Raw genomic sequence first — 22,665 nt, 5'->3', positions numbered from 1 at the left:
TTGTATTGCTTTTATAGTCAGGAGGAAAAAAAAACTTTTCTTTAAAAAGCTTTAAAATTGCAAAACAAAATAAACAGAAACTGTCTTGTAATTTAAACTGGAAAGATACGATGTACATCTTTTTAAGTTACAAACATCATGCATGCCTATTATCTCTCAACAAAACTAATCTGACAACCAAATTATACTCTTTAGTAACAGCCTCCATTCTACTCTGCTTCTAGACACATCTGTAACATTCACAAGATCAGTGGTAGCCCCACCTACCATGCAAAACGTGATATCATCCATATCAGATGATTTTGGAGACTGTAAAGTGGTCAAGAAAGCCTGGAAGCAGATATTTGGGTAGGGCTCCTCCAAGTATGGCTGTCCCGGCACACTAAAACACATACAAAAAAGCAATGCAAACTCAGTCTCCTTTGAAATGGGACTTGCAAAAGAGTAAGAATTTAAAATAGCAGTAATACAGACCAACAGAGTTGGACTATGCCTTTGGATGAAACTGTATTGAGGAAGACTGTGCACTTTGTGTAAATAACTATGACTACGAGACAGCACAAGGATGGAATGAATAGGAAGGAGGAAGAGTGGTTTCCACAGGGAAAAGTTACAGAAGTCTGTAGCGGAAGACCAGAGGAAGAATTCCTTATTCTGCTTTTCAGCGTTTAGAGGGAAGTAACGCAGACAGGTCCTGTCAAGCCAGAGGCACACAGCTGAGCCAGCCCGGCACCCACCCTAGACAATACTGCAGTATAGAGACCAAACAGCAGTTTAAGTCTGTGCTCCTCATTTTTCATTGCAGACATCTACAACTGGGTGGCCGGGATGGGTGCCAATTTTTTAGAAGAAACTGGTTTTGACAGAGGCCTCAACAAAGCTTAAATTCTTATGACTATATTCTAAAAGATTTAATATGGTTAAAATTTATATCAATGGAAAACAAAGCCTTGGCATATTGCACATGGACTCCTTTTACCCTATTTTAGGGATAAGGTCCTAGTCTAGTTTTTCCTTTACCTTTTCTTTAAGCAATATTACAATTAAAAGTAAACAATATAAGATGATCTTATTTGCAAAGAACATGAGAATCACATAGTAGGTTATTTTTCTAAGTTGGCTCTGGTTTCAGACTGATTGAACCACCCACAAAGGGCCCAGGAGAAGCCCTGTCTTACCGCAGCTGCGAGCCGTGAGCATCCACATACCTGAGACACAAGTTTGCCATACAGTGCACGGCAGCTCTCCTGACTTCAGGGTCGGGCTGAGCTGAGTCACTCAATGTCATCAAAATCCCACTCTTGCCCAGCAAGTCTGGGAGGTACTAAAACAAAATAACAGCTAATGTTGGTCAAAGAAAGCTTCTAGGAAAATATTACTCTTTAGACAGATGTCAGTTTTTAAACTAAAAGGCAGTTAAGTTCCACAAGACTAGCTGCTAGGTAAATCTTCCAGATGGGTATGCAAAGGTGTGCCCCAAAACACCAGTGGGGATCACCACTCCCAGCCTAGGTAGGTGCTGAAGCTCTTCCGTCATGGGTACATAGCTGAAGGGTAATGATAATAGTAACAGAGATTAATAATAATGGTAATGACATTCACTGAGTGCCAAGCACTTCACGAGGACTGTCTCACTTCATCCTCAGAGGAACTACTGTACACATGAAGACACGAGGCTCAGAGTGGTTGAGTAAGAGTTGCTCAAGGTCACCCGTACCATGAATGATAGGACCAAAACCTCAGAACGGGCCTGTTGCTTCAGAGCCTGTGTTCCTAACCTTTTGAAGGAAAGAGAGAACACAGTTGAAACTACCTTTTGACATTTTGAGCCATTGCAGTAAACCAGAGCTGCCAGGGCTTGAAGGATTTCCACGTGTGTCCAGGAACTACACTGACGAAGAGCAGAAATAGCATAGCCCAGCAGGAAAGCCAGGTTCTGCTCATCCACAATCACCTATCAAGACAGGAAAAAATATGCATGATTTAACTGGTAAAAAGATATCTTTATCCTTTCGGACCTGTATGCTCACCTGAATTAAGCTATGAAAGACAGAACACATGTGCCCATCTTTCTGGTGTCAAAAAGATCAGCTCTGAAGGCCCTGCAAATCTGATCATGACAAGGCCTTCTCCTTGCCCCAGGGCCTTGCTCATCACCTCCCCCTTTATTCCCTCCACACAAAGGAGAACCTGGCAAAGTCCTTGTAAATTTTTCTTGACACCGGCAGCTATAAATACATTTATATGTGTAAGACTCAATCCACTAAAATTGCCTTCTATATAGTAAATGCTCAACAAATACATTGCGAATATGATAGTCTGCTAAATAGCTACTATGTCTCACTCTGATGTGGGGAACAGGACAGGAAGACATATCTTTGTCCTCAAGGAGTTTATAATCTTGTTGGGACAAAGCTGGTTAATCGAAGTATCAATTCATGAATAACTGAAATAACCTGTCATCAAAAACTAGGAAGTCGGCTAAGGGCTGTAGGTACCATATGTGATCAGGAATTTTTCCAACTGCCTGAATTACAAAGGTAATATATCTGACAACAGTAAACATTCAGAAGGTACCATATCAGTGTGAAAAATTCTAAACTTGAAAATAGACTCATTTCATTTAGGAAGTCACACGTAGCAGACACTGCTTACCTATCAGCATTCATCTCCTGTCTCCTGCTGGCAGAGTACTGATTTTATTTGGTGGCTCATCTCTTGCACATGAGACCTGAGGGTAAATCCCAATTAGCTAAGACAGTGGTCCTCTACTGGGGGCAATCCTATTTCCCAGGGAAATAAGATTTTTTTATGGCAGTGAGTACAGACATTCACAATTGGGGGGATGCTACTAGCTTCTAAGGGAGAAGATAAGAGAGATGCTGCTAAAATCCTATAATGCACAGGACTGCCACCCACAACTAAGAATCATCCAATCCAAAATAACAATAGTGCCAAGATTAAGAAACTTTGACATAAAAGTTGAGCTGCACATTGTAATCATCTAGGGAGCTTAAGCCCTCCAGGTGATTCTAATATGCAGTCAAGGTTGACCCATGGTTTAAGCCACTCATGGTAAACCATTCCCCTGATCAGAGGGGTGTAGAGGGGTTTTCATATGACTTAGGTCTCTCCAGCCAAATATCAGGGGAGGTCTGATGGAGACTGTGGGGGACAAGAAGCCTCGTTCTTAAATCAAAGGAACACAAAACAAATCATTCTTTTGCTTCTGCAGGATGTTATTTATTTATTTCACATGGGAGGCCTGGAACTGATGCCACCATCTTGACTGTAAGAGATATGGAAAACCCATACAAACAGTGAATGAAAAAAATGCCATACGTTTCTTCTTATTAAGTGCCCCTTGGAGTTCCTCCCTTGGGGGTTGTGACATGAGATAATTAAAAATTTTTTAGCTATTCTAGGTTGGTTTTTCTGTTTCTTACAGCCAAAAGAATCTTAGATTACATAATGCTAATTGTAAATTTTATGCTAACTATATTCATGTACTCATGTGGTATCCTATGGTAGGTAATAGCCGCAACTTCTGAACTGTTTCTAAAAAGATATGAGATTTATTTAGGAAGTTAAGAAGGTTCTGGAAAGAGGGGAACCAAGTACAGACCTTGATATAAATAACAGAGGTCTTTTCATCTAATGTCCTCTTGCTCCCAAGCTACTTCTTATGTTTTATGATGAACAAAGTAGACTGCAAAAATGGTAGCTTTCGGAAAGGGGGATAAATATTGGTAGGAAAGAATCAGGGGATTGTTTTAACTTTTTCTTAGATATATCTTGGTCAAATACATCTTCCATAAAAAATTCTAAGACCTAGAGGCCTCAGTGCTATTGGTTTCTTGAACCAAACACAAAGGGACACCTCTCATGGACAAACTTCTAGAACTGAGCAGCATAATTTTTTTGGTCAGAATTATATCATTCTTAGTAAGGAAGTGCTTCTTGCAGTTTCTCAAAAGATCAGCCTATCATACTTAACACAAATGTAGCATTTCAAAGGTTTAGTTTATGATGAATTCTAAGGTCATACACGTGATTACCTGTAATCTGTTAAGTAAATGGTGGATAAGTTGAGACACTTTGCTGACAAGATGATTCTGATTAAGAGGCACCAGTCGGCAAGCTTGGACTAGAAGAGTACAGACATCCTACCAAAAAAAAGAAGATAATGAAAAGGCAATATGCCTATTAGTCAAGTGAAGAACCACCACCCACCACCCCCCACCAAATATAGCCAAACAGAAAAATGAAAGTGAATGTTCACACTCAAAATGAGGAAAGATGAAATCTGAAGTAGAAACTCAGAAAAAAAAAAAATTAAATGACATCACAGAAATATGATGTCCTAAAAAAGTATAAGACTCAATGTGGTTTTGGTCAGGCTGAAGACTCCAGAGTCTCCACATATGTAGAGACAGTGCAATTAAATAACCAAAGAAAGGCCTCCAGAATGTAAAAGTACACAGTGAAGTTAAAAACACCAAAAAGTAAACAGACACATGAAAAGATGCTGAACACCACTCATCATCAGGGAAATGCAAATCAAAACTACAATGAGACATCACTGTATATCTGCCAGAATGCCAGAACGGCTAAACACAAAACACAAGAAACAACAGGTGTTGGCAAGGATGTGTGGAAAAAGGAACCCTCATGCACTGTTGGTGGGAATGCAAACTGGTGCAGACACTGTGGAAAACAGTATGGAGGTTCTTCAAAAAGTTAAAAATAGAACTACCCAATGGCACTACTGGGTATTTACGCAAAGGATACAAAAACACTAATTCAAAAGGATACATGCACCGCTGTTTAGAGCACCATTATTTACAACAGCCAAGATGTGGAAGCAGCCCAAGTGTCCGTCCATGGATAAATGGATAAACATGTGGTTTAGATATCTAAAGTGGAATATTATTCAACCAGAAAGAAGAATGAAATCTTGTCATTTGCAATGACGTGGATGGAGCTGTAGAATATTATGCTAAGTGAAATGTCAGTCAGAGAAAGGCAAACACCGTATGATTTCACTCATCTGTGGAACTGAAGAAACAAAACAAACAAGCAAAGGGCAAAAAAGACAAGTGAGAGAGACAATCAAAGAAATAGACTCTTAACTATAGAGAACAAGTTGATGGTTACCAGAGGGGAGGCAGGTGGGGTGATGGGGGAAATAGGTGATGGGGATTTAGGAAGGCACTTGTGAAGAGCACTGGGTGATGTATGGAATTGTTTAATCACTGTATTATACACCTGAAATTAATATAACACTGTATGCTAACTATATGGGAATTAAAAATATTTTTAAATAAAAAAAAAAGAACTCATTCATTCCTATCTTAAAAAAGAAAAGAAAGTAAACAAATCATATTTTCAATGCCACTGGGAAAATCAGAAATGACACCTGGATCAATTTATTGTAAAATAAGGTAATTCTTCAAAAAAAAAAAAAAAAGAGGGCAATCTATTTGCAAATCACACTGTTCATTCATCCACTGATGTTTATTGAATTGAAAGGTTTGGAGCACCTACTATGTGCTAGGTAGTGTACTAGATCTTTGGACTCCAAAGATGAACATGTTCCTGAACTTTGAAAAGAGCTCATAGTGAGGAAGACAGAAATACTCATAATTAAAGTGAATTAAATGCTGAAAGAATTAACTGCAAACTCCATGGGGAAATGGTAATTAGGGAGGTCTTATGGAGGTGATATTTTTAAAAGATTTATTTATTTTAGAGAGAGAGAAAAAGCACAAGTGGGGGTGGGGGGGCAGAGAGAGAGAAGGATTGAGAATCCCAAAAAGACTCTGTGCTGAGTGTGGAGACTGATGTGGGGCTTGATCCCAGGACCCTGAGATCATGACCTAAGCTGAAACCAAGAGTAGGACACTTAGCCTACTGCTCCACTCAGGAGCCCCAGGAAGGTAGGTTTTTTTTGTTTTGTTTTGTTTTAGATTTCATCTATTTACTTGAGAAAGAATGAGAGGAGGGGGTCAGAGGGAGAAGCAGACTCCCTGCTGAGCAGGGAGCCCAAATGTGGCACTCGATCCCAGAAGTCCAGGATCATGCCCTGAGCCAAAGGCAACCAACTGAGCCACCCAGGTGCCCCTCACGGAGGTGATTATTAAGCATAATCTGGAATGATCTGAAGGATGACTAAAATCTACCAGACAGACAAAGCAAAGAAAGACACAGCAAGCAACGGGAATGGAGTATGCAAAGACCTAGAATACCAGTAGGTGTGAAACACAAGTAGATGCTGAGGAACAGCAGGTTTTAAATGACTGCACACAAGGCACAAAAGGAGAAGTGACAGGAGACTTCAAAGGCACATATTTTTGATAAAAAAATATCAAATTATAATAATAAAGCAAAAGGTCCTAAGTACCTCCTTAATTCCATTCTGCTCCCTGGGGACATACACTATTACTTCATTATAAACGCTTCCGTTCGTTGCTGTGAACTCTTCACATCTATAAATGTATGTATTCTCTTAGACACGCTCCTCACTCTGCATGTCACACTGCAACGAACTGTTCCGTACCCTGCTCTGATCATCTACCAATATGTATTGAAGATCTCCCCAAATCAGAGCTTTGACTTTCGAATAAGATTTTTTCCCATGAAAAAAAAAAGACCAATCTAGTAGTAGAACAAAGAATGGTTCGGAGAAGAGCTAGACAGGAGGCTGAAGAGAAGTTTGAGAAGACCAGTGGAAGAGTTCAGGAGTCATCTTGCCTGAGGGCTTAAGGCACTGCAGTGGGAGCACAGAAAAGGGAATAAGAAATATTTATGAGATGGAATCTGAAGAATCCGCATTGGGTAAGATCTGGGAGGAAAGAGAAAGCACCAGAGTTTGTGCCAGTGTGACTTGGCAGACTGGGCATGTTTCTGTGAGCTAGGGCATGGGATGGGCTGTGGATACAGTTGTTTCCAGAGAAAATGTAACTTCGTTTTTAGGAACTGTCAAGTTTGAGGCACCTGTGAGCACCAGAGGCAGCGGTATGACTGGGTCAAGAGTTCTGGGAGTTCAGTAAGTAGAACTTAGAGTAGAACACATCATGGCCGGATGTGTGTGAATATTATTATTACTCTAAACAGGAGGCAGATAGGGAAGAGCTAGTAGGAAACAACATAAAATGGCAGGGAGCATGGGACAGCCTTTGCTCCAACTCTACCTCTGCCTTTTGCCAGCAATATGACACTGGATCTTTACGTGCCTCAGTATTTTTATCAGTAAAGTAGATCTAATACTACCCACGTTGTAAGATTCCTCCGTCCGTACACCATAAAGTACAGTAAATGATGGTCTGAGTACCAGGTCTTCAATAAATGGAAGAAGCTTATTTTATATGCAAAGTGTTCTGTGCGCAGGGAGTGGAGCTGGGCGACGGGAAGGTGCGACCAGAGAGGACACCTGCAGTGTTATCAGAGCAGAAGTCATCAAGTGGGGTTTTAAAGATGCGAGTTTGCCAAGCACTGCAGGATCTTCAGCTGGAGGAGAGCAGAGACTGCCGCGGTCGGAGGGAGCCTGGGAGCCTGGAGCTAAGTAACGCGTAGCGGAGCTGGGAAAGGCCGGGCGCGGCAGGCGGGAGCTACCGGCTGGGTCCCTGAGGCTGGGGCCGGGGTCAGTAGGCGCGGCCCGAGTCCTCCCCACCCCGCACGCCGCCTACCTCCGGAGCCACGCCGCCGCCCTCGCTGTAGTTCTCAGAGATGAGCTGGTCGAAGAGCAGGTGGATCTCGGTCCGGGCGGAGCTGTTGTCATCCGGGCGCAGGGCGCAGAGCCTGGCCGACAAGCAGCGAAATCCACTGCTGCGCTCTGGTGGTGGCTCTTGTGGCACTTCGCGCCCGGGAGAGCCGGCGACTTGTACCGCCGCCATCTTTCCTAAGTAGGACAACAGAGAAACACTTCCGGGGTATTCCCGGTTCCGCGCGCCAGTTCCGGAAATACTTCTTTAGACCGGGTCCCTCCTCGGAGTGCTTTGAGAATGTTTGTCAGAAATTAACTTGGGAGGGCTTTTTTGTTTTGTTTTGTCTTTGTTGTTGTTGTTGTAGCTTTACCTCCCACTTGTCTTTGAGTCCTGACTGAAAAGTGGGACTCTATTTGTCCTTCTAGAAAGTGTGTTCCTGGATAGGGCTGACATGGCTATTTAGTACCAGCGTTTCAGAAGGGCTGGAGTTGGAGGGGCGGTTGGTGGTGGGAACGGCAGAAACCGCTGGTTCTACGACATCCTTGGATTCTTCTTATATCGTGTGAGAGCCTTTGATTCTTACCCAGGCACAAAACCACCCTGTAAATAGAGGGTATAAGTCCCAGTGTTCCTTGCAGCTGGCTGTGCATCCTTCTGAGAAACTTGGGCTTCATTATACAAGAAAAGAAATTTGGAAGTTCAAACTGAGCCATGTAAAATATAACCTGCCTACGGGTGACCTGGTTGAGATTGGACACCCCAAGATTTCCTGTAGCCTTAAAAGCAAGAAGCTGGAAAAGAAAATAGCTATTTTATTATTTTTTTAAATAGATTTTATTTATTTGACAGAGAACACAAGTAGGCAGAGAGGCAGTCAGAGAGAGAGAGAGAGAGAGAGAGAGAGAGAAAGGGAAGCAGGCTCCCTGCTGAGCAGAGAGCCCATTGCGGGACTCTACCCCAGGACCCTGGGATCATGACCTGAGCCGAAGGCAGAGGCTTTAACCCACTGAGCCACCCAGGCGCCCTGAAAATAGCTATTTTAAATGCTCTAAACGGTTTTTAGTCACCCAAGAGGTGAAGGCATGAAATTTGCATTTGGTCATGTCTTGGGTTTTTGAATTATGCAAATAATAGAGCACATGCTCATCAGTGGTTCTTAGGAAAACCTTGAAGTCACCCGAATGTACACGTTTTATCCTGAGACTAAAACACTTGTGTTTAGCAATAACAATTGGGGACGCGCTTTAGAAGAGTTTGTTTTCTGAAGACTGGTTTTGGGAAGAAATACTAATTTTTTGTTTGAATTTAGATGTCATTGTGCTCATACATTATTGCTTATTCTTGGGATGTGTGTATGTGTGTGTTATGTATTTGTGTGTGTTTGTGATATTCAAGCATTTGCTCAGGGAAGATCAGGAGCTGAGACCTAGACACGGAAGCGTTAGTCAGGTTTCTCCCAAAGCAGAGCCTTAGATGAGGTTTATATGACTGACTTATTCAGGAATGAACAGGGAAGAAAGGAGAATCAGTACACATATGTACTATTGAATTGGCCATTGCAAAGGGTGAATGATTGCTCAATCCTCAAGATTTTCTGAGAAGCCTTATGGAATGTTCTCAGACATCCCCCTGACCCCCGCCAAGGAATGTAAGAAGGAAGCATATAACTGTCAGCCTTTGAATTCTGTTGTCAGGCATTACCCTCACCAAGTATCAATTCTCCAATGCTTCTCATTTGAGCATGTCAATGCGTAGTGGTTCCTGCAGGAGTTTCTGGTTGTACAAAAAAACCCTGAGGCAAAAGTGAGAGGTATGGGGTACTAGGGTACAAGTCCAAGGCAAGTCTCTGATTACCTTGTACTAAACTAGTAGATGCCTGACAGAAACTGGTTGCCATAGCGGTGATTAAAACAAGAGTATAAGGCCAAGAGTATTTGAAGGAGTGCACAAGAGATATCCAACACTGGGCTAGAAGAGCATGAGGCCTGGTCATCACCACAGTGGAGGTGGTGACCTAGACTGGAAAGGATCTGGGTTCAATGTGGCTCATCTTAGGTTGTAACATGGATGATTCAGGACTGAATGACCCAGGAATTGTGAAGTGCGCCGATACTGTCGGTACCTGTCTTTTAAGCACTGATGGAATATGCCCTTGCAGATGGCAGTATGGTTTCTACAAGGAAATGAACATTCCTACCCTTTAGTGATCACTAACTGAAGAAAACATACATCACACTCTCAGGGAGGACTTGAGGGCCCCTTCCTTGTCTTGTGTTTAGATCATAACCCCCAAACTGTGGAACTTAGAGCTTGGCAAAATTTCTCCCAAGAAAATCTCCTCACACATCCTTACTCCTCCTCACTCTCAGTATTTTTTAAACTTACAGAACCTTGGGGCCTTGAAGATGCTAAGCATGTTCACAGCCATTTCCCTTTATAAATTCCGCATAAGGTGATCTGGATCCCTTACTCTGGAATATCACCTCTTTCATATTTTGGAAATCTGTCAAAACTTAATTTTTATCATCTCATTAGAGTCTGGATCATTCTAACAGAAGTAGGCTTTACCGCTTACCCCTTCTAATTCACATCCTTGTTTATTTCCTTCAGAACATTGACCATAATGTGTAGCAATCTTCTTTGTTGTTTTTTTTTTTTTTTTAAAGATTTTATTTTTATTTATTTGAGAGAGAGAGACAGTGAGAGAGAATGAGCGAGGAGAAGGTCAGAGAGCGAAGCAGACTCCCCATGGAGCTGGGAGCCCGATGTGGGACTCGATCCCGGGACTCCAGGATCACGCCCTGAGCTGGAGGCAGTCGTTCAACCAACTGCGCCACCCAGGCGTCCCTCTTCTTTGTTGTTATATTATCTGTTTCTTCCTCTAGGAAATGAGCTTTGTTAAGGCATACATCCTATCTGTCTGGTTCACTATTTTATCCCTAACACTAGCATGGCACCTGAGTCATGGTAGACACCTCCCAATACTTACCGGTGGAATGAATAAATTCACTATACAGCGCCTCCTATTTCTCATTGGTTGGTTGTTGTGAAAATCAAATGGCATCTTTGTGATACTTTGTAAACTATAACGTTCTATAAATCTTAGCATCCAAGTGAGGTAGATACTGTTATTTTCCCTTTTTACAGATTAAAAAGTTTAAATGGCTTACAGAAAGACAATTTAAAGGGTTCAAATGGTTTGTTAAGGCCCACACAGGCAGCAAATTGGCTGAAATCAGACCACAAACCAGGCCAGTTGCAATAATGAAGAACACGGACAAGAAATTGTAAGTCTATTTTTACCTCCCATCTTTTGTAATGGGGAAAACCAGAAGAGAGGGGCTGACTTTCAGGATCCAGATGAGCTAGGATAGGCTAGGAAGGAGAATTGTCCTAGGCTTCTGTTCTAGATTCCTTGAAAATTAGTACTAAATGCCATCATCCCATCTATTTGATAATCATTAACAATTGTAGTTAATGTAATTGAATGTTTTCTGTGCCAAGTACTTTACATGAACTAATTTCTTTTGTCCTTGGAGCTCTATGAAGTGTATATTGTCATACAGATCAGGAAACTGTAGCACAGAAAGGTTAGGACACTTGCTGAAGGTCACACAGTTATGTGGCAGACCTGGGCTTGAAATTCAGAATCAGAATTCCTAACTACCACACTATAATGCATAGGCCTTGGAGCTGGACATGGGATTAGAGGTAAGACCGTGTGACTTACCTGCCATATGATTTTCAGCAAATTACTTAATCTCTCCAAACCTCAGCATCCTTATATATAAATAATAAGCATAGTCACAAGGTGGTTATAAGGATAAATTAGATGATGCTTATGGAGAACATAACACAGCTGCATATCAAGTGCTCCACATATGTCACCTGTCTCCCACCCTGTCCACCTCATCATCACCCTTAACCAAATAACCCAAACAGCGTGGGTACTGTTGACAATGATGATTTATTAAAAGAAATGACTCTTTCCCCTTCCCCACCACATCCCTTGTAATCTCTATCCACAGACCCCCATTTTCATCTGTCTTCCTGGTCAAGGAGTTCCAGTTGTATCTTTGAAGACAGGAAGTGTTGAGAAATTATTAGGGAAGGATGACCTTCAAGATGAGTCTTCATCTGAAAAATGGACCAAAAAATTATACATGAGACCTGCAGTTTAGGGAACTGGAATGACAGAATGCAATCAAGAGGGGATAGTTCTCGGTTTTGGGAATCAATAAGCACCTGAAAGAACCAGCAAGGCCAAAAGCATCCCAAGGATGTGGGTGAATTGGACAGATATTATATTCTGAACACAAATGGGTTACTTGTAAAGTTTATGTTGATTCTATTGTGTTAGTTATTATGTGGACTAATAAATACAGCTTGGTTTATAATCAAGGCTGAATCTTGGTAGCTTTTCATTATGCGTTTTCATTTGATGGATATTGAAAATAAAGAAATGATCATGTGAGGACCCTGAAATATTTCTACAGGAAAGGGGTTCTCATAGGTCAGTCTGGTAGTGTGCATCAGAGGCAGAAAATGACCATACTCTTTGGTCATAAATTATAATTCTTAGAATTTATCCCAAGGAAATTAATAAGGGCATATGCACACATTTAATATTCATTATAACCATATTAATAAACAATGAACATATTAAATGTGTATTAATGGGGGTTACTAAATATATGAGTATATATGGTGGACTTCTACAAGGCTGTTAAAGAAGATTGGTATTGTTCAAAGTTGTTCACTTGCTATTTCTAAGTGAAATAATTAAGAAATCAAAATAGGCATAAGATCATCTCATTTCGGGCGCCTGGGTGGCTCAGTGGGTTAAGCCGCTGCCTTCGGCTCAGGTCATGATCTCAGGGTCCTGGGATCGAGTCCCGCATCGGGCTCTCTGCTCAGCAGGGAGCCTGCTTCCTCCTCTCTCTCTGCCTGCCTCTCTGCCTGCTTGTGATCTCTCTCTGTCAAATAAATAAATAAAATCTTTAAAAAAAAAAAAAGATCATCTCATTTCAATATATATGTTATGTATCTGTGTGTGTGTTTAAAACATGCACCAGAGTATTAAGCACATATCATTTGGGGATGGGAGATAATGTGACTGGTTTTTATGTTCTTTTTGTTCACATAAATAATCTGATTTCTTTCCTGGATATATGATGAGCTAGAATAGTGAAATTATTTTAAAGGTTTGGAAGGCACCATCCTGTGATAGATACTTCTTCTTGGGAAGGGTGTGAAGAGGGAAAGGCCACAGAGAGACAGGTTTCTATCCCACCCACTTCTGGAAAGTCCCATCAGAGCCAGCCAGCCTAGTGGGGACAAGGTTGAGGAAGCAGGGAGGGCCTGATGTTTTTACCTGTCCTTAAACTGCAGCACAGACGTGGCCACACCCATTGCTGACGCAGCTCTCCCCTAGGTCACAATCCCAGTCCCCGCTGCAGACCTCAATGCAGGTCCCTGTATTAGAACAGACTGGCTGAAAAACACCCGGCTTTAAGCACAAGTATCAGAGAGGACAGCCCTTGACTCATTGAAAGAATCCGTTCCATTTTTGTTTTCCAGTTGAATAAAAAGAGAATTTGTAAATAGTTACTCACAGAACAACACTCATTAACATCTTACACATTACAGTTTAAAATGATGCATTCACATGACCACAATAAAGTAAGGCCCACTTTAACGAAGAGCGTAACTGTTTGCAGAAGAGAAGTACAAAGAAGTCCCCTCAGATGTCCCCATTTCCCTACTCTGCAGGGAAATGGGCAGAAAAGAGGAGATTCACATCCACCAAATGCCATCAAGGGTGCCTCGCAGTCACCCTGAGCAGTGAGTCTGACTAGTCTCACCTTACAGGTGTGGCAGCTGGGGTGCACAGAGGTGAACTCTCCACTAGTAGGTACAGAAGTGGAATTCAACTGACACCTGCCTGGCCCCTGGGCCAAGCTCCCTCTGCCATCCCACTTGGTGAAATAGATCTTGACATGATGAGCATATCTCCAAATTTCAAGAGGTCACTCCTGGCCTGAGTGGAGCCCTGTCCCCAGGTTCCCAGAGCCTCAGAATTAGTCTTTGAGAACAAATGAAGTAGGTCCAAGACACTGGTGAAGACCATACAGAAGCTTCTAGGTAAATGTATGCAGAGCTCTGGATGAATATGTGCTGTGGTTTTGCTTCTGCTCAGCGGTTATCAGGAGTTTCTCTACCTGTTTCTGTGTCTAGACTTCTTTGGGCCTTTGTTCCTCACGGGTAAAATGGAGCTCTTGGATTGAGCAGGGAAAATGAAGTTCATTTTCCAGTGTCAGTCCTGAACCATAAAGATGACTCTCTGGGGGTGCCTGGGTGGCTCAATGGGTTAAGCCTCTGCCTTCAGCTCAGGTCGTGATCTCGGGGTCCTGGGATCGAGCCCCACATCGGGCTCTCTGCTCAGCAGGGAGCCTGCCTCCCCATCTCTCTCTGCCTGCCTCTCTGCCTACTTGTGATCTCTCTCTCTGTGAAATAAATAAATAAAAAAGATGACTCTCTGATGCTGTGTTGAGAGGGCTGGCACCACCCGCTGAGAGGGCTCGGGCTGGCACCGAGCACGAGGCTCGGAAGGAAGAGAATGCTGTCTAGCACTGTAAGACTGTAAGAACGGGCCCGGTGGGGTGTCTGCTATATACTTGCAGCCCTCAGAGAAAGTCAGTGCGATCCCTCCATGCTTCTATCCACTGTTGTTGATTTGTGGTGAGAAGGTTCAAGACTTTGTCTCCACTCATAGCAGTTTGGTCATTCAGTAAATCTGTTGATTTCTTACAAGGTGCAAAGCATAGAGCTAAGTTATTCAGAAAGTATAAAGATATAGAGTCGTTACCTTAAAGCAGCATAGAGTCTAACGATGGAGATAAGTAAGTCTTGTGTTGAAGGCACAAGAAACAAGGCAGTGTGGACAGGTGTCCTGAGAAGAGGTATATCCAAAGGAAAAGGGGTTCAGAGGAGAGAGGACATTACTTCCAGTAGATTGACTAGAAAAGGTGAGTCTTGAAGTAGAGGAATCTTTTAAAGGCAGAATTGAGGGGGGTGGTAGAGTCTGATGGGAGAGAAGAGAATTACTGGTAAGAGATCACAAGGGGAGAAACGTAACTGGGCCTGGCATAGGAAGAGGCATGCAAGGCACCTGCAGCACAAAGTTTAAGGGGCACACGCACAGCCCTGAGAGTGAACATCTCCTTAAATACGGCACCCTGGGTGCCTTGTCTCCTCACTCCTTGGCTGAAATACAAGGAATACGGGAAGACTGGCAAATAAATGCAAGGCTTGGGAAGTAGAAGGGGCAACTGGAAGTCAGGCAGGAAAAGTAGGTCAGGGGGGTAAAGTTATGGGGCCCGATCTTGAGGACCTGAGGAGTTTGGGTTTCACTTGCTAGAACAAGGGAGGGATAGGACTGTAGTTCACTTAAGAGAATTATTGTGGCATGAGGGTATAGAATGGACCAGGGTTCCGTGAGTAAGCAAACCCTAGACGCAATCCAGGGTCTGGAAGTGCTGTCAGGAAACCACACGGCACTGTCCCAAGCAAGGGGTAGTCAGGGCCGGATGGGCCATGTGGCAATGGGGAGTGGAAAGGAAGGAGCACATGCAAGAGACAATTTCAAAGGATGGATGGTATTTGGCAACTGGTTTAATGTGGGAGAGAACAGCACAGCAGAGAGAGGATTAGGAGCTGAAGCCAAGAATCTTTAGGGAGAAGTAAGAGCTCCAGCGACAATAATCCAGGAGAGAAGAAAAATCCGAGGACTGATGGAGTGGCAAACAATGCCAAATGCTGCAGAGGTTACAGACTTTTACTGTTGAGGAGCGTCAAGAGATGTGTCAGCAGATCCTGGGAGCGAAGTTTCTGGAGACTGATGGGGACAGGAATGGTGATCATCTTTAGGAGGCAAAGGAAGGAGTTGTGGGGAAAGTTCGGGGAGAGAGTTAAGATTGCTCCTTTGAGAATGTTGGGGGTAAAAGGAAAAGCAGAGATTAAGATGATTCCCATACAGCATGATCAGGAAACTATGTTCTCTTGTGACCTGATCTATTTGTAGCAAGAGACCAAGAAACCCATGGGGGAGAGAGATGCTGGGGAAGATGGCAGGGGGCTGTGAGGCAAGAGGGAAGAGTGGAGAGTCCAGTGGAAAGGAAGACCCAAGGAAAGGAGGGGGGAAGAGTGGAGGCAGAAGGAGAGAGGTGCTGCAGTCAAGGTGGCTCCGGGACTAGAAGATCTGTCCTTCTTGCCTTCCTTCCCCCCACCCCTACCCCCAGCGCACACCAGTCCGGCCCACTTTCCAGCTCCCTCATGCAGAGAAAGGGCTGCCTTTTGCCTAGACTTACCCAGAAGTTGCCGTGGTCTCACCGCAGCCTGGAGCTCCTGTACCTCCGAGCTGAGGGTGAGGAGCATTGCCAGGAGGAGAAACCCCCCCAACTTCATGTTGCCGTCAGAAGTCTTCGGTAAAAATGCAGCAAGGCTGAGGACAGCTGCAATTTATGCTCTCCCGCCCACTGAGCTAGAACGCAAGCCCAGGGGTGGGACTAGGCGCGTGAGAGCCTGAGCCCTGCCCAGAAACTACGTTGGAAGAACTCCCGCCCGGTAGGTCTTCTGAGGAAGGCCTTGTTGCCCAAGCCAGTCCGAGCCAAAGGAACGCCCTCCTCTGGCAGATGAGTAAGACTCTCCCAAAGCAGGAAAGCTGTGAGTGACAGAGAAAAGGGTGGAGTGGGGTGTGTGTGGGGGGGGGGGGCACTAACTTTTATTATGTACTTGATGCAAGTGTTCCTTTTGCAACACAAGCAAATGTCTCCCCTGGGCCAGGCACCTGCTAGGCACAGATACAGCCTTATAGAAATCCCAACCTAGGAACTGGGCATTAGCCAGGGCGCAGCCCCCTGTCTCACTTCTCTGCGCCCTGCTCTGGGCCCTAGAGCTCTGGTATTGAGGACACGGAGAGTCAGGAGAGCCAGCAGGGGTGCTCCTAGGTCACCTGCTGCTGAGAAGGTGCCCCCCCCCGCCCCCTTAGTCTCCTGTCTTGGTCTGATTTAGGCGGTTGCGGGGGTCTTTGCCTATATGAAGTACATCCTTTTATGGCCTAGAGTTTCACTTCATCTTGCCCACCTTCTTTTCTGAGAACCCTAACTCTCAACATACATGCTAGGTTCTTCCAGAATGTTTCTCATCAGGCAGCACAGAGTGGGAGGGCGGGGGCAAGGTGGCTGCTGTAACCAGCCAGCTGGGGAGGGAGATTTCATTTCCTCCTTCTTGTAAACACTCCTAAGCTAGACGACTGAGTTCCTGAAACCTATACTCCCATTGGTTTTTTGGAAGAATACATCCTCCCTCCGTCCCTCCCTCCCCAGAGACAGTGCGGGCGGAGGAAGGCTTGTGTAACTTCTGGCCTTGAGCATCGTGTCCCATAAGATGTCTTATTGGTAACATGGGATAAGGATGACTGGGCTACTTGGGAATGGTAGGACGAGTTTGCAGATTCTTACACCTCTGGGGAGAGGGCTGACTTCTCTTTGGAAAGTAGAGTCCTTGACGTTTCACCAGGGGCTCTGCTTCCTAATTCTAGGGCTACGGAAAGAGACCCTCCCTATCATGCTTTCTTTATCACAGTTCCTGAAATGCCACCAGTGAGAGGTCCTTTGGAAAAACACCTGACATCAGAAACTGCTAGTACCCCCGGGTAGGTTAAGGGACCAGTTATAGGCTATTCATAAAGCAATTTCGCAAACTGCTTCAACTTGATCCTGCCTATCCCAGTGCTGAGGTTGGTGTCCAATTTCTGTAACAGTGTCAGAGCCAGAGAGAGATATTTGAGAGACCCTAAACACTGAAAAAATGATAGTGATGTTCTCCCCATGTAATTCCAAATTTTAAAAAACGTTTCAACCGGAAATAAAAATCTATTTTGAAATAATTTTGAAATTTCAACAAAACTCAAATGTGTGTTGAAATTAAAACTAGTTTCTTTTTAGATGTTCTTTTTTCCTGATTTTATTTTGGGGGCCCTGTTTTGTCAGTGTCCTAAGCACATGCTTTGTTTGTCCTTGGGGTCACTCAGAGCCGAGCAGGGCCTTCAGAGCCTTGGCAATGGGGTCCAAGCCTGCCTCCCTTCCTCTTGACCCTGGCCCTCTGGGCTGCTTTGATTGCTGCCCCTTGCCTGGTACATCACACTCCTGCTCAAGCTGTTCCTTGAACTTGGAACACCTTTTCCCTTTCTTTCCCTGCCACATCTCACCAGGCTCAGCACAAACCTCACTGCCCAAACCCTCCACAACCTCCACCCCCGGGAGAGGTAACTTTATACTTGTTTGGTCATAGCACTTCATACCTTATATTTACAATGATCTATTATTATTTTTACATTTCTCTCCTGAGAATATCCTGATGGTGAGGATGAGGGAGTGGTCTTATGTATCTTTTGTCTTCCAGTGATCAGCATTTGCTGAGTTCAGTAATTATTAGATGAACCCATGATACGGGCAGTGATAAATGAATGGGTGTTTTGGTTAAAGGATGAGGACAGAGAGAAGAGCAGGAAAGCAGAAGGGGTTCTGGAGCATGTGATGGAGAATGGGTCTGAACAGGACACGTAATGCATCCTTTAGTTGCCAGAATGGAAGTCCCATAAAAGCACCAACAGCAGGAAGGGCACTCTGTTGAAGCTGGATAAACTTCCATTTGAATCCTTCCATGTGGCCATCTCCTGGGTGTGTGCGTGGGCAAATATTAATGAATGAAAAAACTGCATTCGGTTCTTGGAAAAAGCTTTACTGATCTCTGACTGTGTCCCATGCTGGGTACTAAATTCGGGGTACTAAATGGGGTGTGAGCAAGGTGGACTTCCTCTTACAGAGGAGGAGGTAAGCATTCTACAGCACCCCGGCTGGTATGAAACAACGAAAATAGTCTGTTCATTGAAGCGAATTTTAAGCCAATGTCATCTGGCTTCCCCAGGCCTACGAAGGGGCGTGCCATTTGCATTTAAACTTGACTGTGCTGCCACTCTGCCACAACTGCCCCCCACCCCAAAGAAACCAGCAACCTTCAAAGGGTTCCCCAGTTACGGTTCTTCCTGTTTCTCAAACTATAGGATGGAGGAAATGTGACCATTCCAGAACCCTAAGTTCAAAATCAATCCAAAAAGGCTAGATTTTCTCAGTTGCAAATTTGGAATGCTGCAGGAGAGAAATGGATCCTCCAATGGCTGATAATATAAACAAAGTTGCTGAGGGCCCGGCGTGTGTGTTTGGGGGGGAATGTTCAGGGAGCCATTGTAAGCAGCAAGCCCCCGCACATGGTTCCCAACACAGACAGGCACTAATACTGCCATTTTACAGATGAGGAAATGGAATCTTGGAGAGGTTTAGTAATATACCAAAATAATATGGCAGAACTAAGATCAAACTCCAAAGACTGTACTTAACTGGGACACATCACTGTCAGGCTCAGTCCAACTGCCTAGAAGATAACTTTGACTTCTCTCTGGGACACAGATAAATAGGTTTGTAAGGACACAGCAACAGGCCTAGTGCTAAGATTTCATACACAGAACACAACCACTTTGGGCCAAGCTGTTTGCTACAGTGGATTCTGATGCCCATTCAGGTTAAATGTAGGGCTCACCCACATAAAGCTGTGACTGTGGGGGTGCCTGGGTGGCTCAGTGGGTTAAGCATCTGCCTTCAGCTTGGGTCTTGCTCTCAGGGTCCTGGGATGGAGCCCTGCATCAGGCTCCTTGTTCAGCTAGGAATTTGCTCGCTCTCTCTCTCTCTCTCTCTCCCCCTCTGACCACCCCCCACTGCACATTCTCTTTCATTCAAATAAATACACAAAATCTAAAAAAAAAAAAAAAAAGGAAAAAAACCTGTTGCTGTGATTTTAAGAGAGTTGAGGTACAGCAATAGGGCCCTTATTTCTGGCTGTTCACTAAGATCAATGCAAGCACTGCCTAGCGCTTAAGACTGAGGACTCTGGGGTGTGACAGATCCAGTTTGCCTCTGGCTCTGCTGCTTGGCAGCTGTGTGACCTTGTGAAAGTTAATTGCTCTTTCTGAGCCTCACTTCCTCATCTGTAAAGTGGGCGTATTAATTCCTACTGCATCGGCCTGTTGGGCAGATTAAATGAACACATATGGAAACATATCTATTCCTGGAAGAGTCCTCAAAACAACAAAAAAAGCAGCTATTATTATCATTAATTTCTATGAAAGGGAATGTATGTCTTTCTCTTCCCGAAAGCAGGGCACGTACAGACAGCCCGTGCAAAAATGTACTAGTTCCCCAAGGAAATATCACAAGAGAAAGGGGAATTGGAACCTACCCATATTTTATTCTACTGGGAATTATCAGCTGAACCATCAACGCCATGAAGTTGTCAGCTCAACAACTTTATGTGGGTTCAGGATTCCCATCTGGAGGTCAGGAAACCTAGCATGGAACCAAGTTTTGCCTAATGAGGGTCAATGAAGTCACAATCCAATACCATTTCTCCTCAAAGTGCTAAAGAGCACAGCAATTGTGTAGAAGGGATTGTCCCCATTCAAGAGTCCCTGCTCCAAACAAAAGCTACTTACCAGCAATGCCTTGTGAACACTGCTCCAAATCCCAGTTCTGCCTCTCTCTGGGTTCTTCGATTGGAGCATGAGGGTGAGATCATCTGGAGAGGATAACATCTGGTCCCCAGGAGAATATTAAGCATGTGTCCTCCTGCCTAGACCTCTGTGCTGTGTCAAATCTTGATCACGTAACAGGCAGGAGTCTGCGCTCAGGAACCTGGCCACCTGGGTCAGATCCCAACTCCATAGCTGTGCGACCAACTGTGGACAAGTTACTCAATCCCTGGGAGGCTCAGTTTATGAGAATAGTACCTGCCCCACCTTGTCAGGGGTGAGAATGCAACGAGATAATTATGTTCATAATTCAGCACCATGTCTGGAAGACAGCAAGCATCCCGTAATGGTTGCTGTTTCCAGGATCCGTGATAGTATTATTCAAAAAGGAATTCTTGCTTATAATGAGTGTACCCAGATTTAAGCCTCAGACTGTGTGACCTTGGATAAGTCATGCTGTTGTTGTGGGATGCAAGGGTCCTCATTGCTAAGAGCTGTTGCTAGAGCAGGAAGCTCACAAGTACCCCTGCCCCCCTCCCACCCAGTTTGAAACCCCACTGATGTGAGCACTTCTGCTTTACACGGACAGTGGCGTACGCTTCTCCTTTAAATGAAGTGAGTTCTGTATTACCGGTGCTCTTGAGAATGCCGGAGCAGAAGAGGCCCATGGGAAGGGGCTCTGGAAGAGAGGACAGGTGCTGAGATGCCACCGTGGGCTTCCTCTTCAGATACAATGTCTTGTGCCCCTGCCTTCCCCACTCTCTTCCCTCCTGCTCATCATTGTATCATCCTTCTATCCAGCTTCTCGTCCACCACAGGCAAGTGGTGGCTGACCGGACCTGCCAACCACCTCACCGGTTTGGAGGGCAGCCCCTGCAGCTCTATGTGGAGAGTGGGGAGGGCTGTAAGGAGGAGGACACCCCCATGCCACGTTGCTGTGTAGAGTTTCCTTGGGTGACAGTGCAGATGGGCAGAGATGACCTGACATTCATGCACTTCTGGCGACTGAGCTGGGCCAGGGTGTGGGACCTGGGTGGAGGCAAGGGTATTTGGAAACTTAAGCCCTGATATGGGTAGCTGACCTTCCTGGATTATACAGATCCATGTTTAATACTGAATAATGGCGTATCTTCAAATAAGCTCTCTGAGGCCAAGTAAAATAGTTTCTTCTGCCTAATAATCAAGACTGCTGAAGAACAGAGGCCACTATTCTTCTGAGTTTTATCTACTTAAGTAAATAAATGATACCCCACATGAGGCTGGAACTCATGACCCAAGAGCATGAGTGGCATGTACCCTCTTCGGACTGAGCCAGCCAGGTGCCCCAGAACAGAGGCCACTTTGAATGGCGGAGGGAAAGGGGATGAGCACCTCTGTGTGCCAGATTTTACAAACATACACATATATAAATTGGATCTTATAGATACATATTTTAAGTAGTATATCTAAATTGATCTTTAAACTGGTAGATATGTGTATGCTATCTCCATCCCCTTTAAAAGCAAAAAGTACTCTTAGAGTTTATCTCCAATACACACATGGAGAGAAGTCACTCCCCACTCACTTCCTAATGATTCAGGTCCTCCTGATCGAAATCCCAAGCTCTCTCCTCCACACACACACAGAGTTCACACTTTTTCCTTACACATTCCCATTCACTAGATTTTAGATCCAAATATTAATATTTCAGGTCTTATTAATATTGCAGGTCTTAGAACCTAGTCTAGGAGTGGGGACTGGTAACCTCTCACTTCTCCCCCAGGCTCTGCAGAACTACTTAGAATTCCTCATCCAGTCACGCTGCCCAAAATGCTAACAAGTAGAGATTTCCTTGGGTAAATAAGCCTCAAGCCACATTCAGGTGCAAGAAAAAACCCCATATCTGAGTATCACAACTTTTTCCCTCCTTCCACCTTATATAGAATCCTTGAGGTTTCTTTCTTTCTTTCTTTTCTAATTTTTCGAGCCTTCTTTTTATTACATCTTCTCAGAAACACTGACCTGGCTTTTGTGTAGAAGTTTTCAGTCTTCCTTTTGCAAAGCTGTTTGGAAGAACACTCATCTTGTAAGGGGGGCTCTGTGGAAGGTCTGAGTACTATGCAGCCTTGGCCACAGTCAGCGAAGTCAGCCACCCTAGGGGTAGCAGGCGGACCCATGGCTCCTTCTTGAGAACGTACATTACAGTTCCCAGCTTCCCCTGCAGTGATCTATGGCCATGTGACTGAGTTCTAGGCAACCCAATGTGAGCAGAAGTGACAAGCACCACTTCTGGGGAGAGGCCCCTGATCACCCCCTCCCCATCACATGCAACCCTGC

General features: G+C 44.3%; 1 protein-coding gene and 1 long non-coding RNA gene across 2 annotated transcripts in view; both read right to left on the bottom strand.

The window, feature by feature from the left end:
• Nucleotides 1-7,897, bottom strand: part of HEATR6 (HEAT repeat containing 6) — a 32,330-nt gene extending 24,433 nt beyond the window's left edge. Inside the window, exons 1-5 of the mRNA XM_044248428.1 lie at nt 7,689-7,897; nt 4,059-4,166; nt 1,814-1,954; nt 1,209-1,324; nt 268-382 (exon numbers count right to left, since the gene is read on the bottom strand). Coding sequence (XP_044104363.1) covers nt 268-382; nt 1,209-1,324; nt 1,814-1,954; nt 4,059-4,166; nt 7,689-7,895 — 687 coding nt within the window. The 5' untranslated portion in view covers nt 7,896-7,897. The remainder of the gene's footprint in view (nt 1-267; nt 383-1,208; nt 1,325-1,813; nt 1,955-4,058; nt 4,167-7,688) is intronic.
• Nucleotides 7,898-11,654: 3,757 nt separating this feature from the next.
• On the bottom strand, nt 11,655-16,231 carry LOC122907689. Its single transcript, XR_006384741.1, has 3 exons — nt 16,076-16,231; nt 13,081-13,181; nt 11,655-11,843 (listed from the first exon to the last, which is right to left on the bottom strand). It is a non-coding gene; the product is annotated as an uncharacterized LOC122907689 (long non-coding RNA).
• Between the last annotated feature and the right edge of the window lie 6,434 nt (nt 16,232-22,665).

This window comes from Neovison vison, chromosome 5 (genome assembly GCF_020171115.1).
Source record: "Neovison vison isolate M4711 chromosome 5, ASM_NN_V1, whole genome shotgun sequence".
Classification (NCBI taxonomy): domain Eukaryota; kingdom Metazoa; phylum Chordata; class Mammalia; order Carnivora; family Mustelidae; genus Neogale; species Neogale vison.
This window is presented reverse-complemented; position numbering and strand designations above follow the sequence as displayed.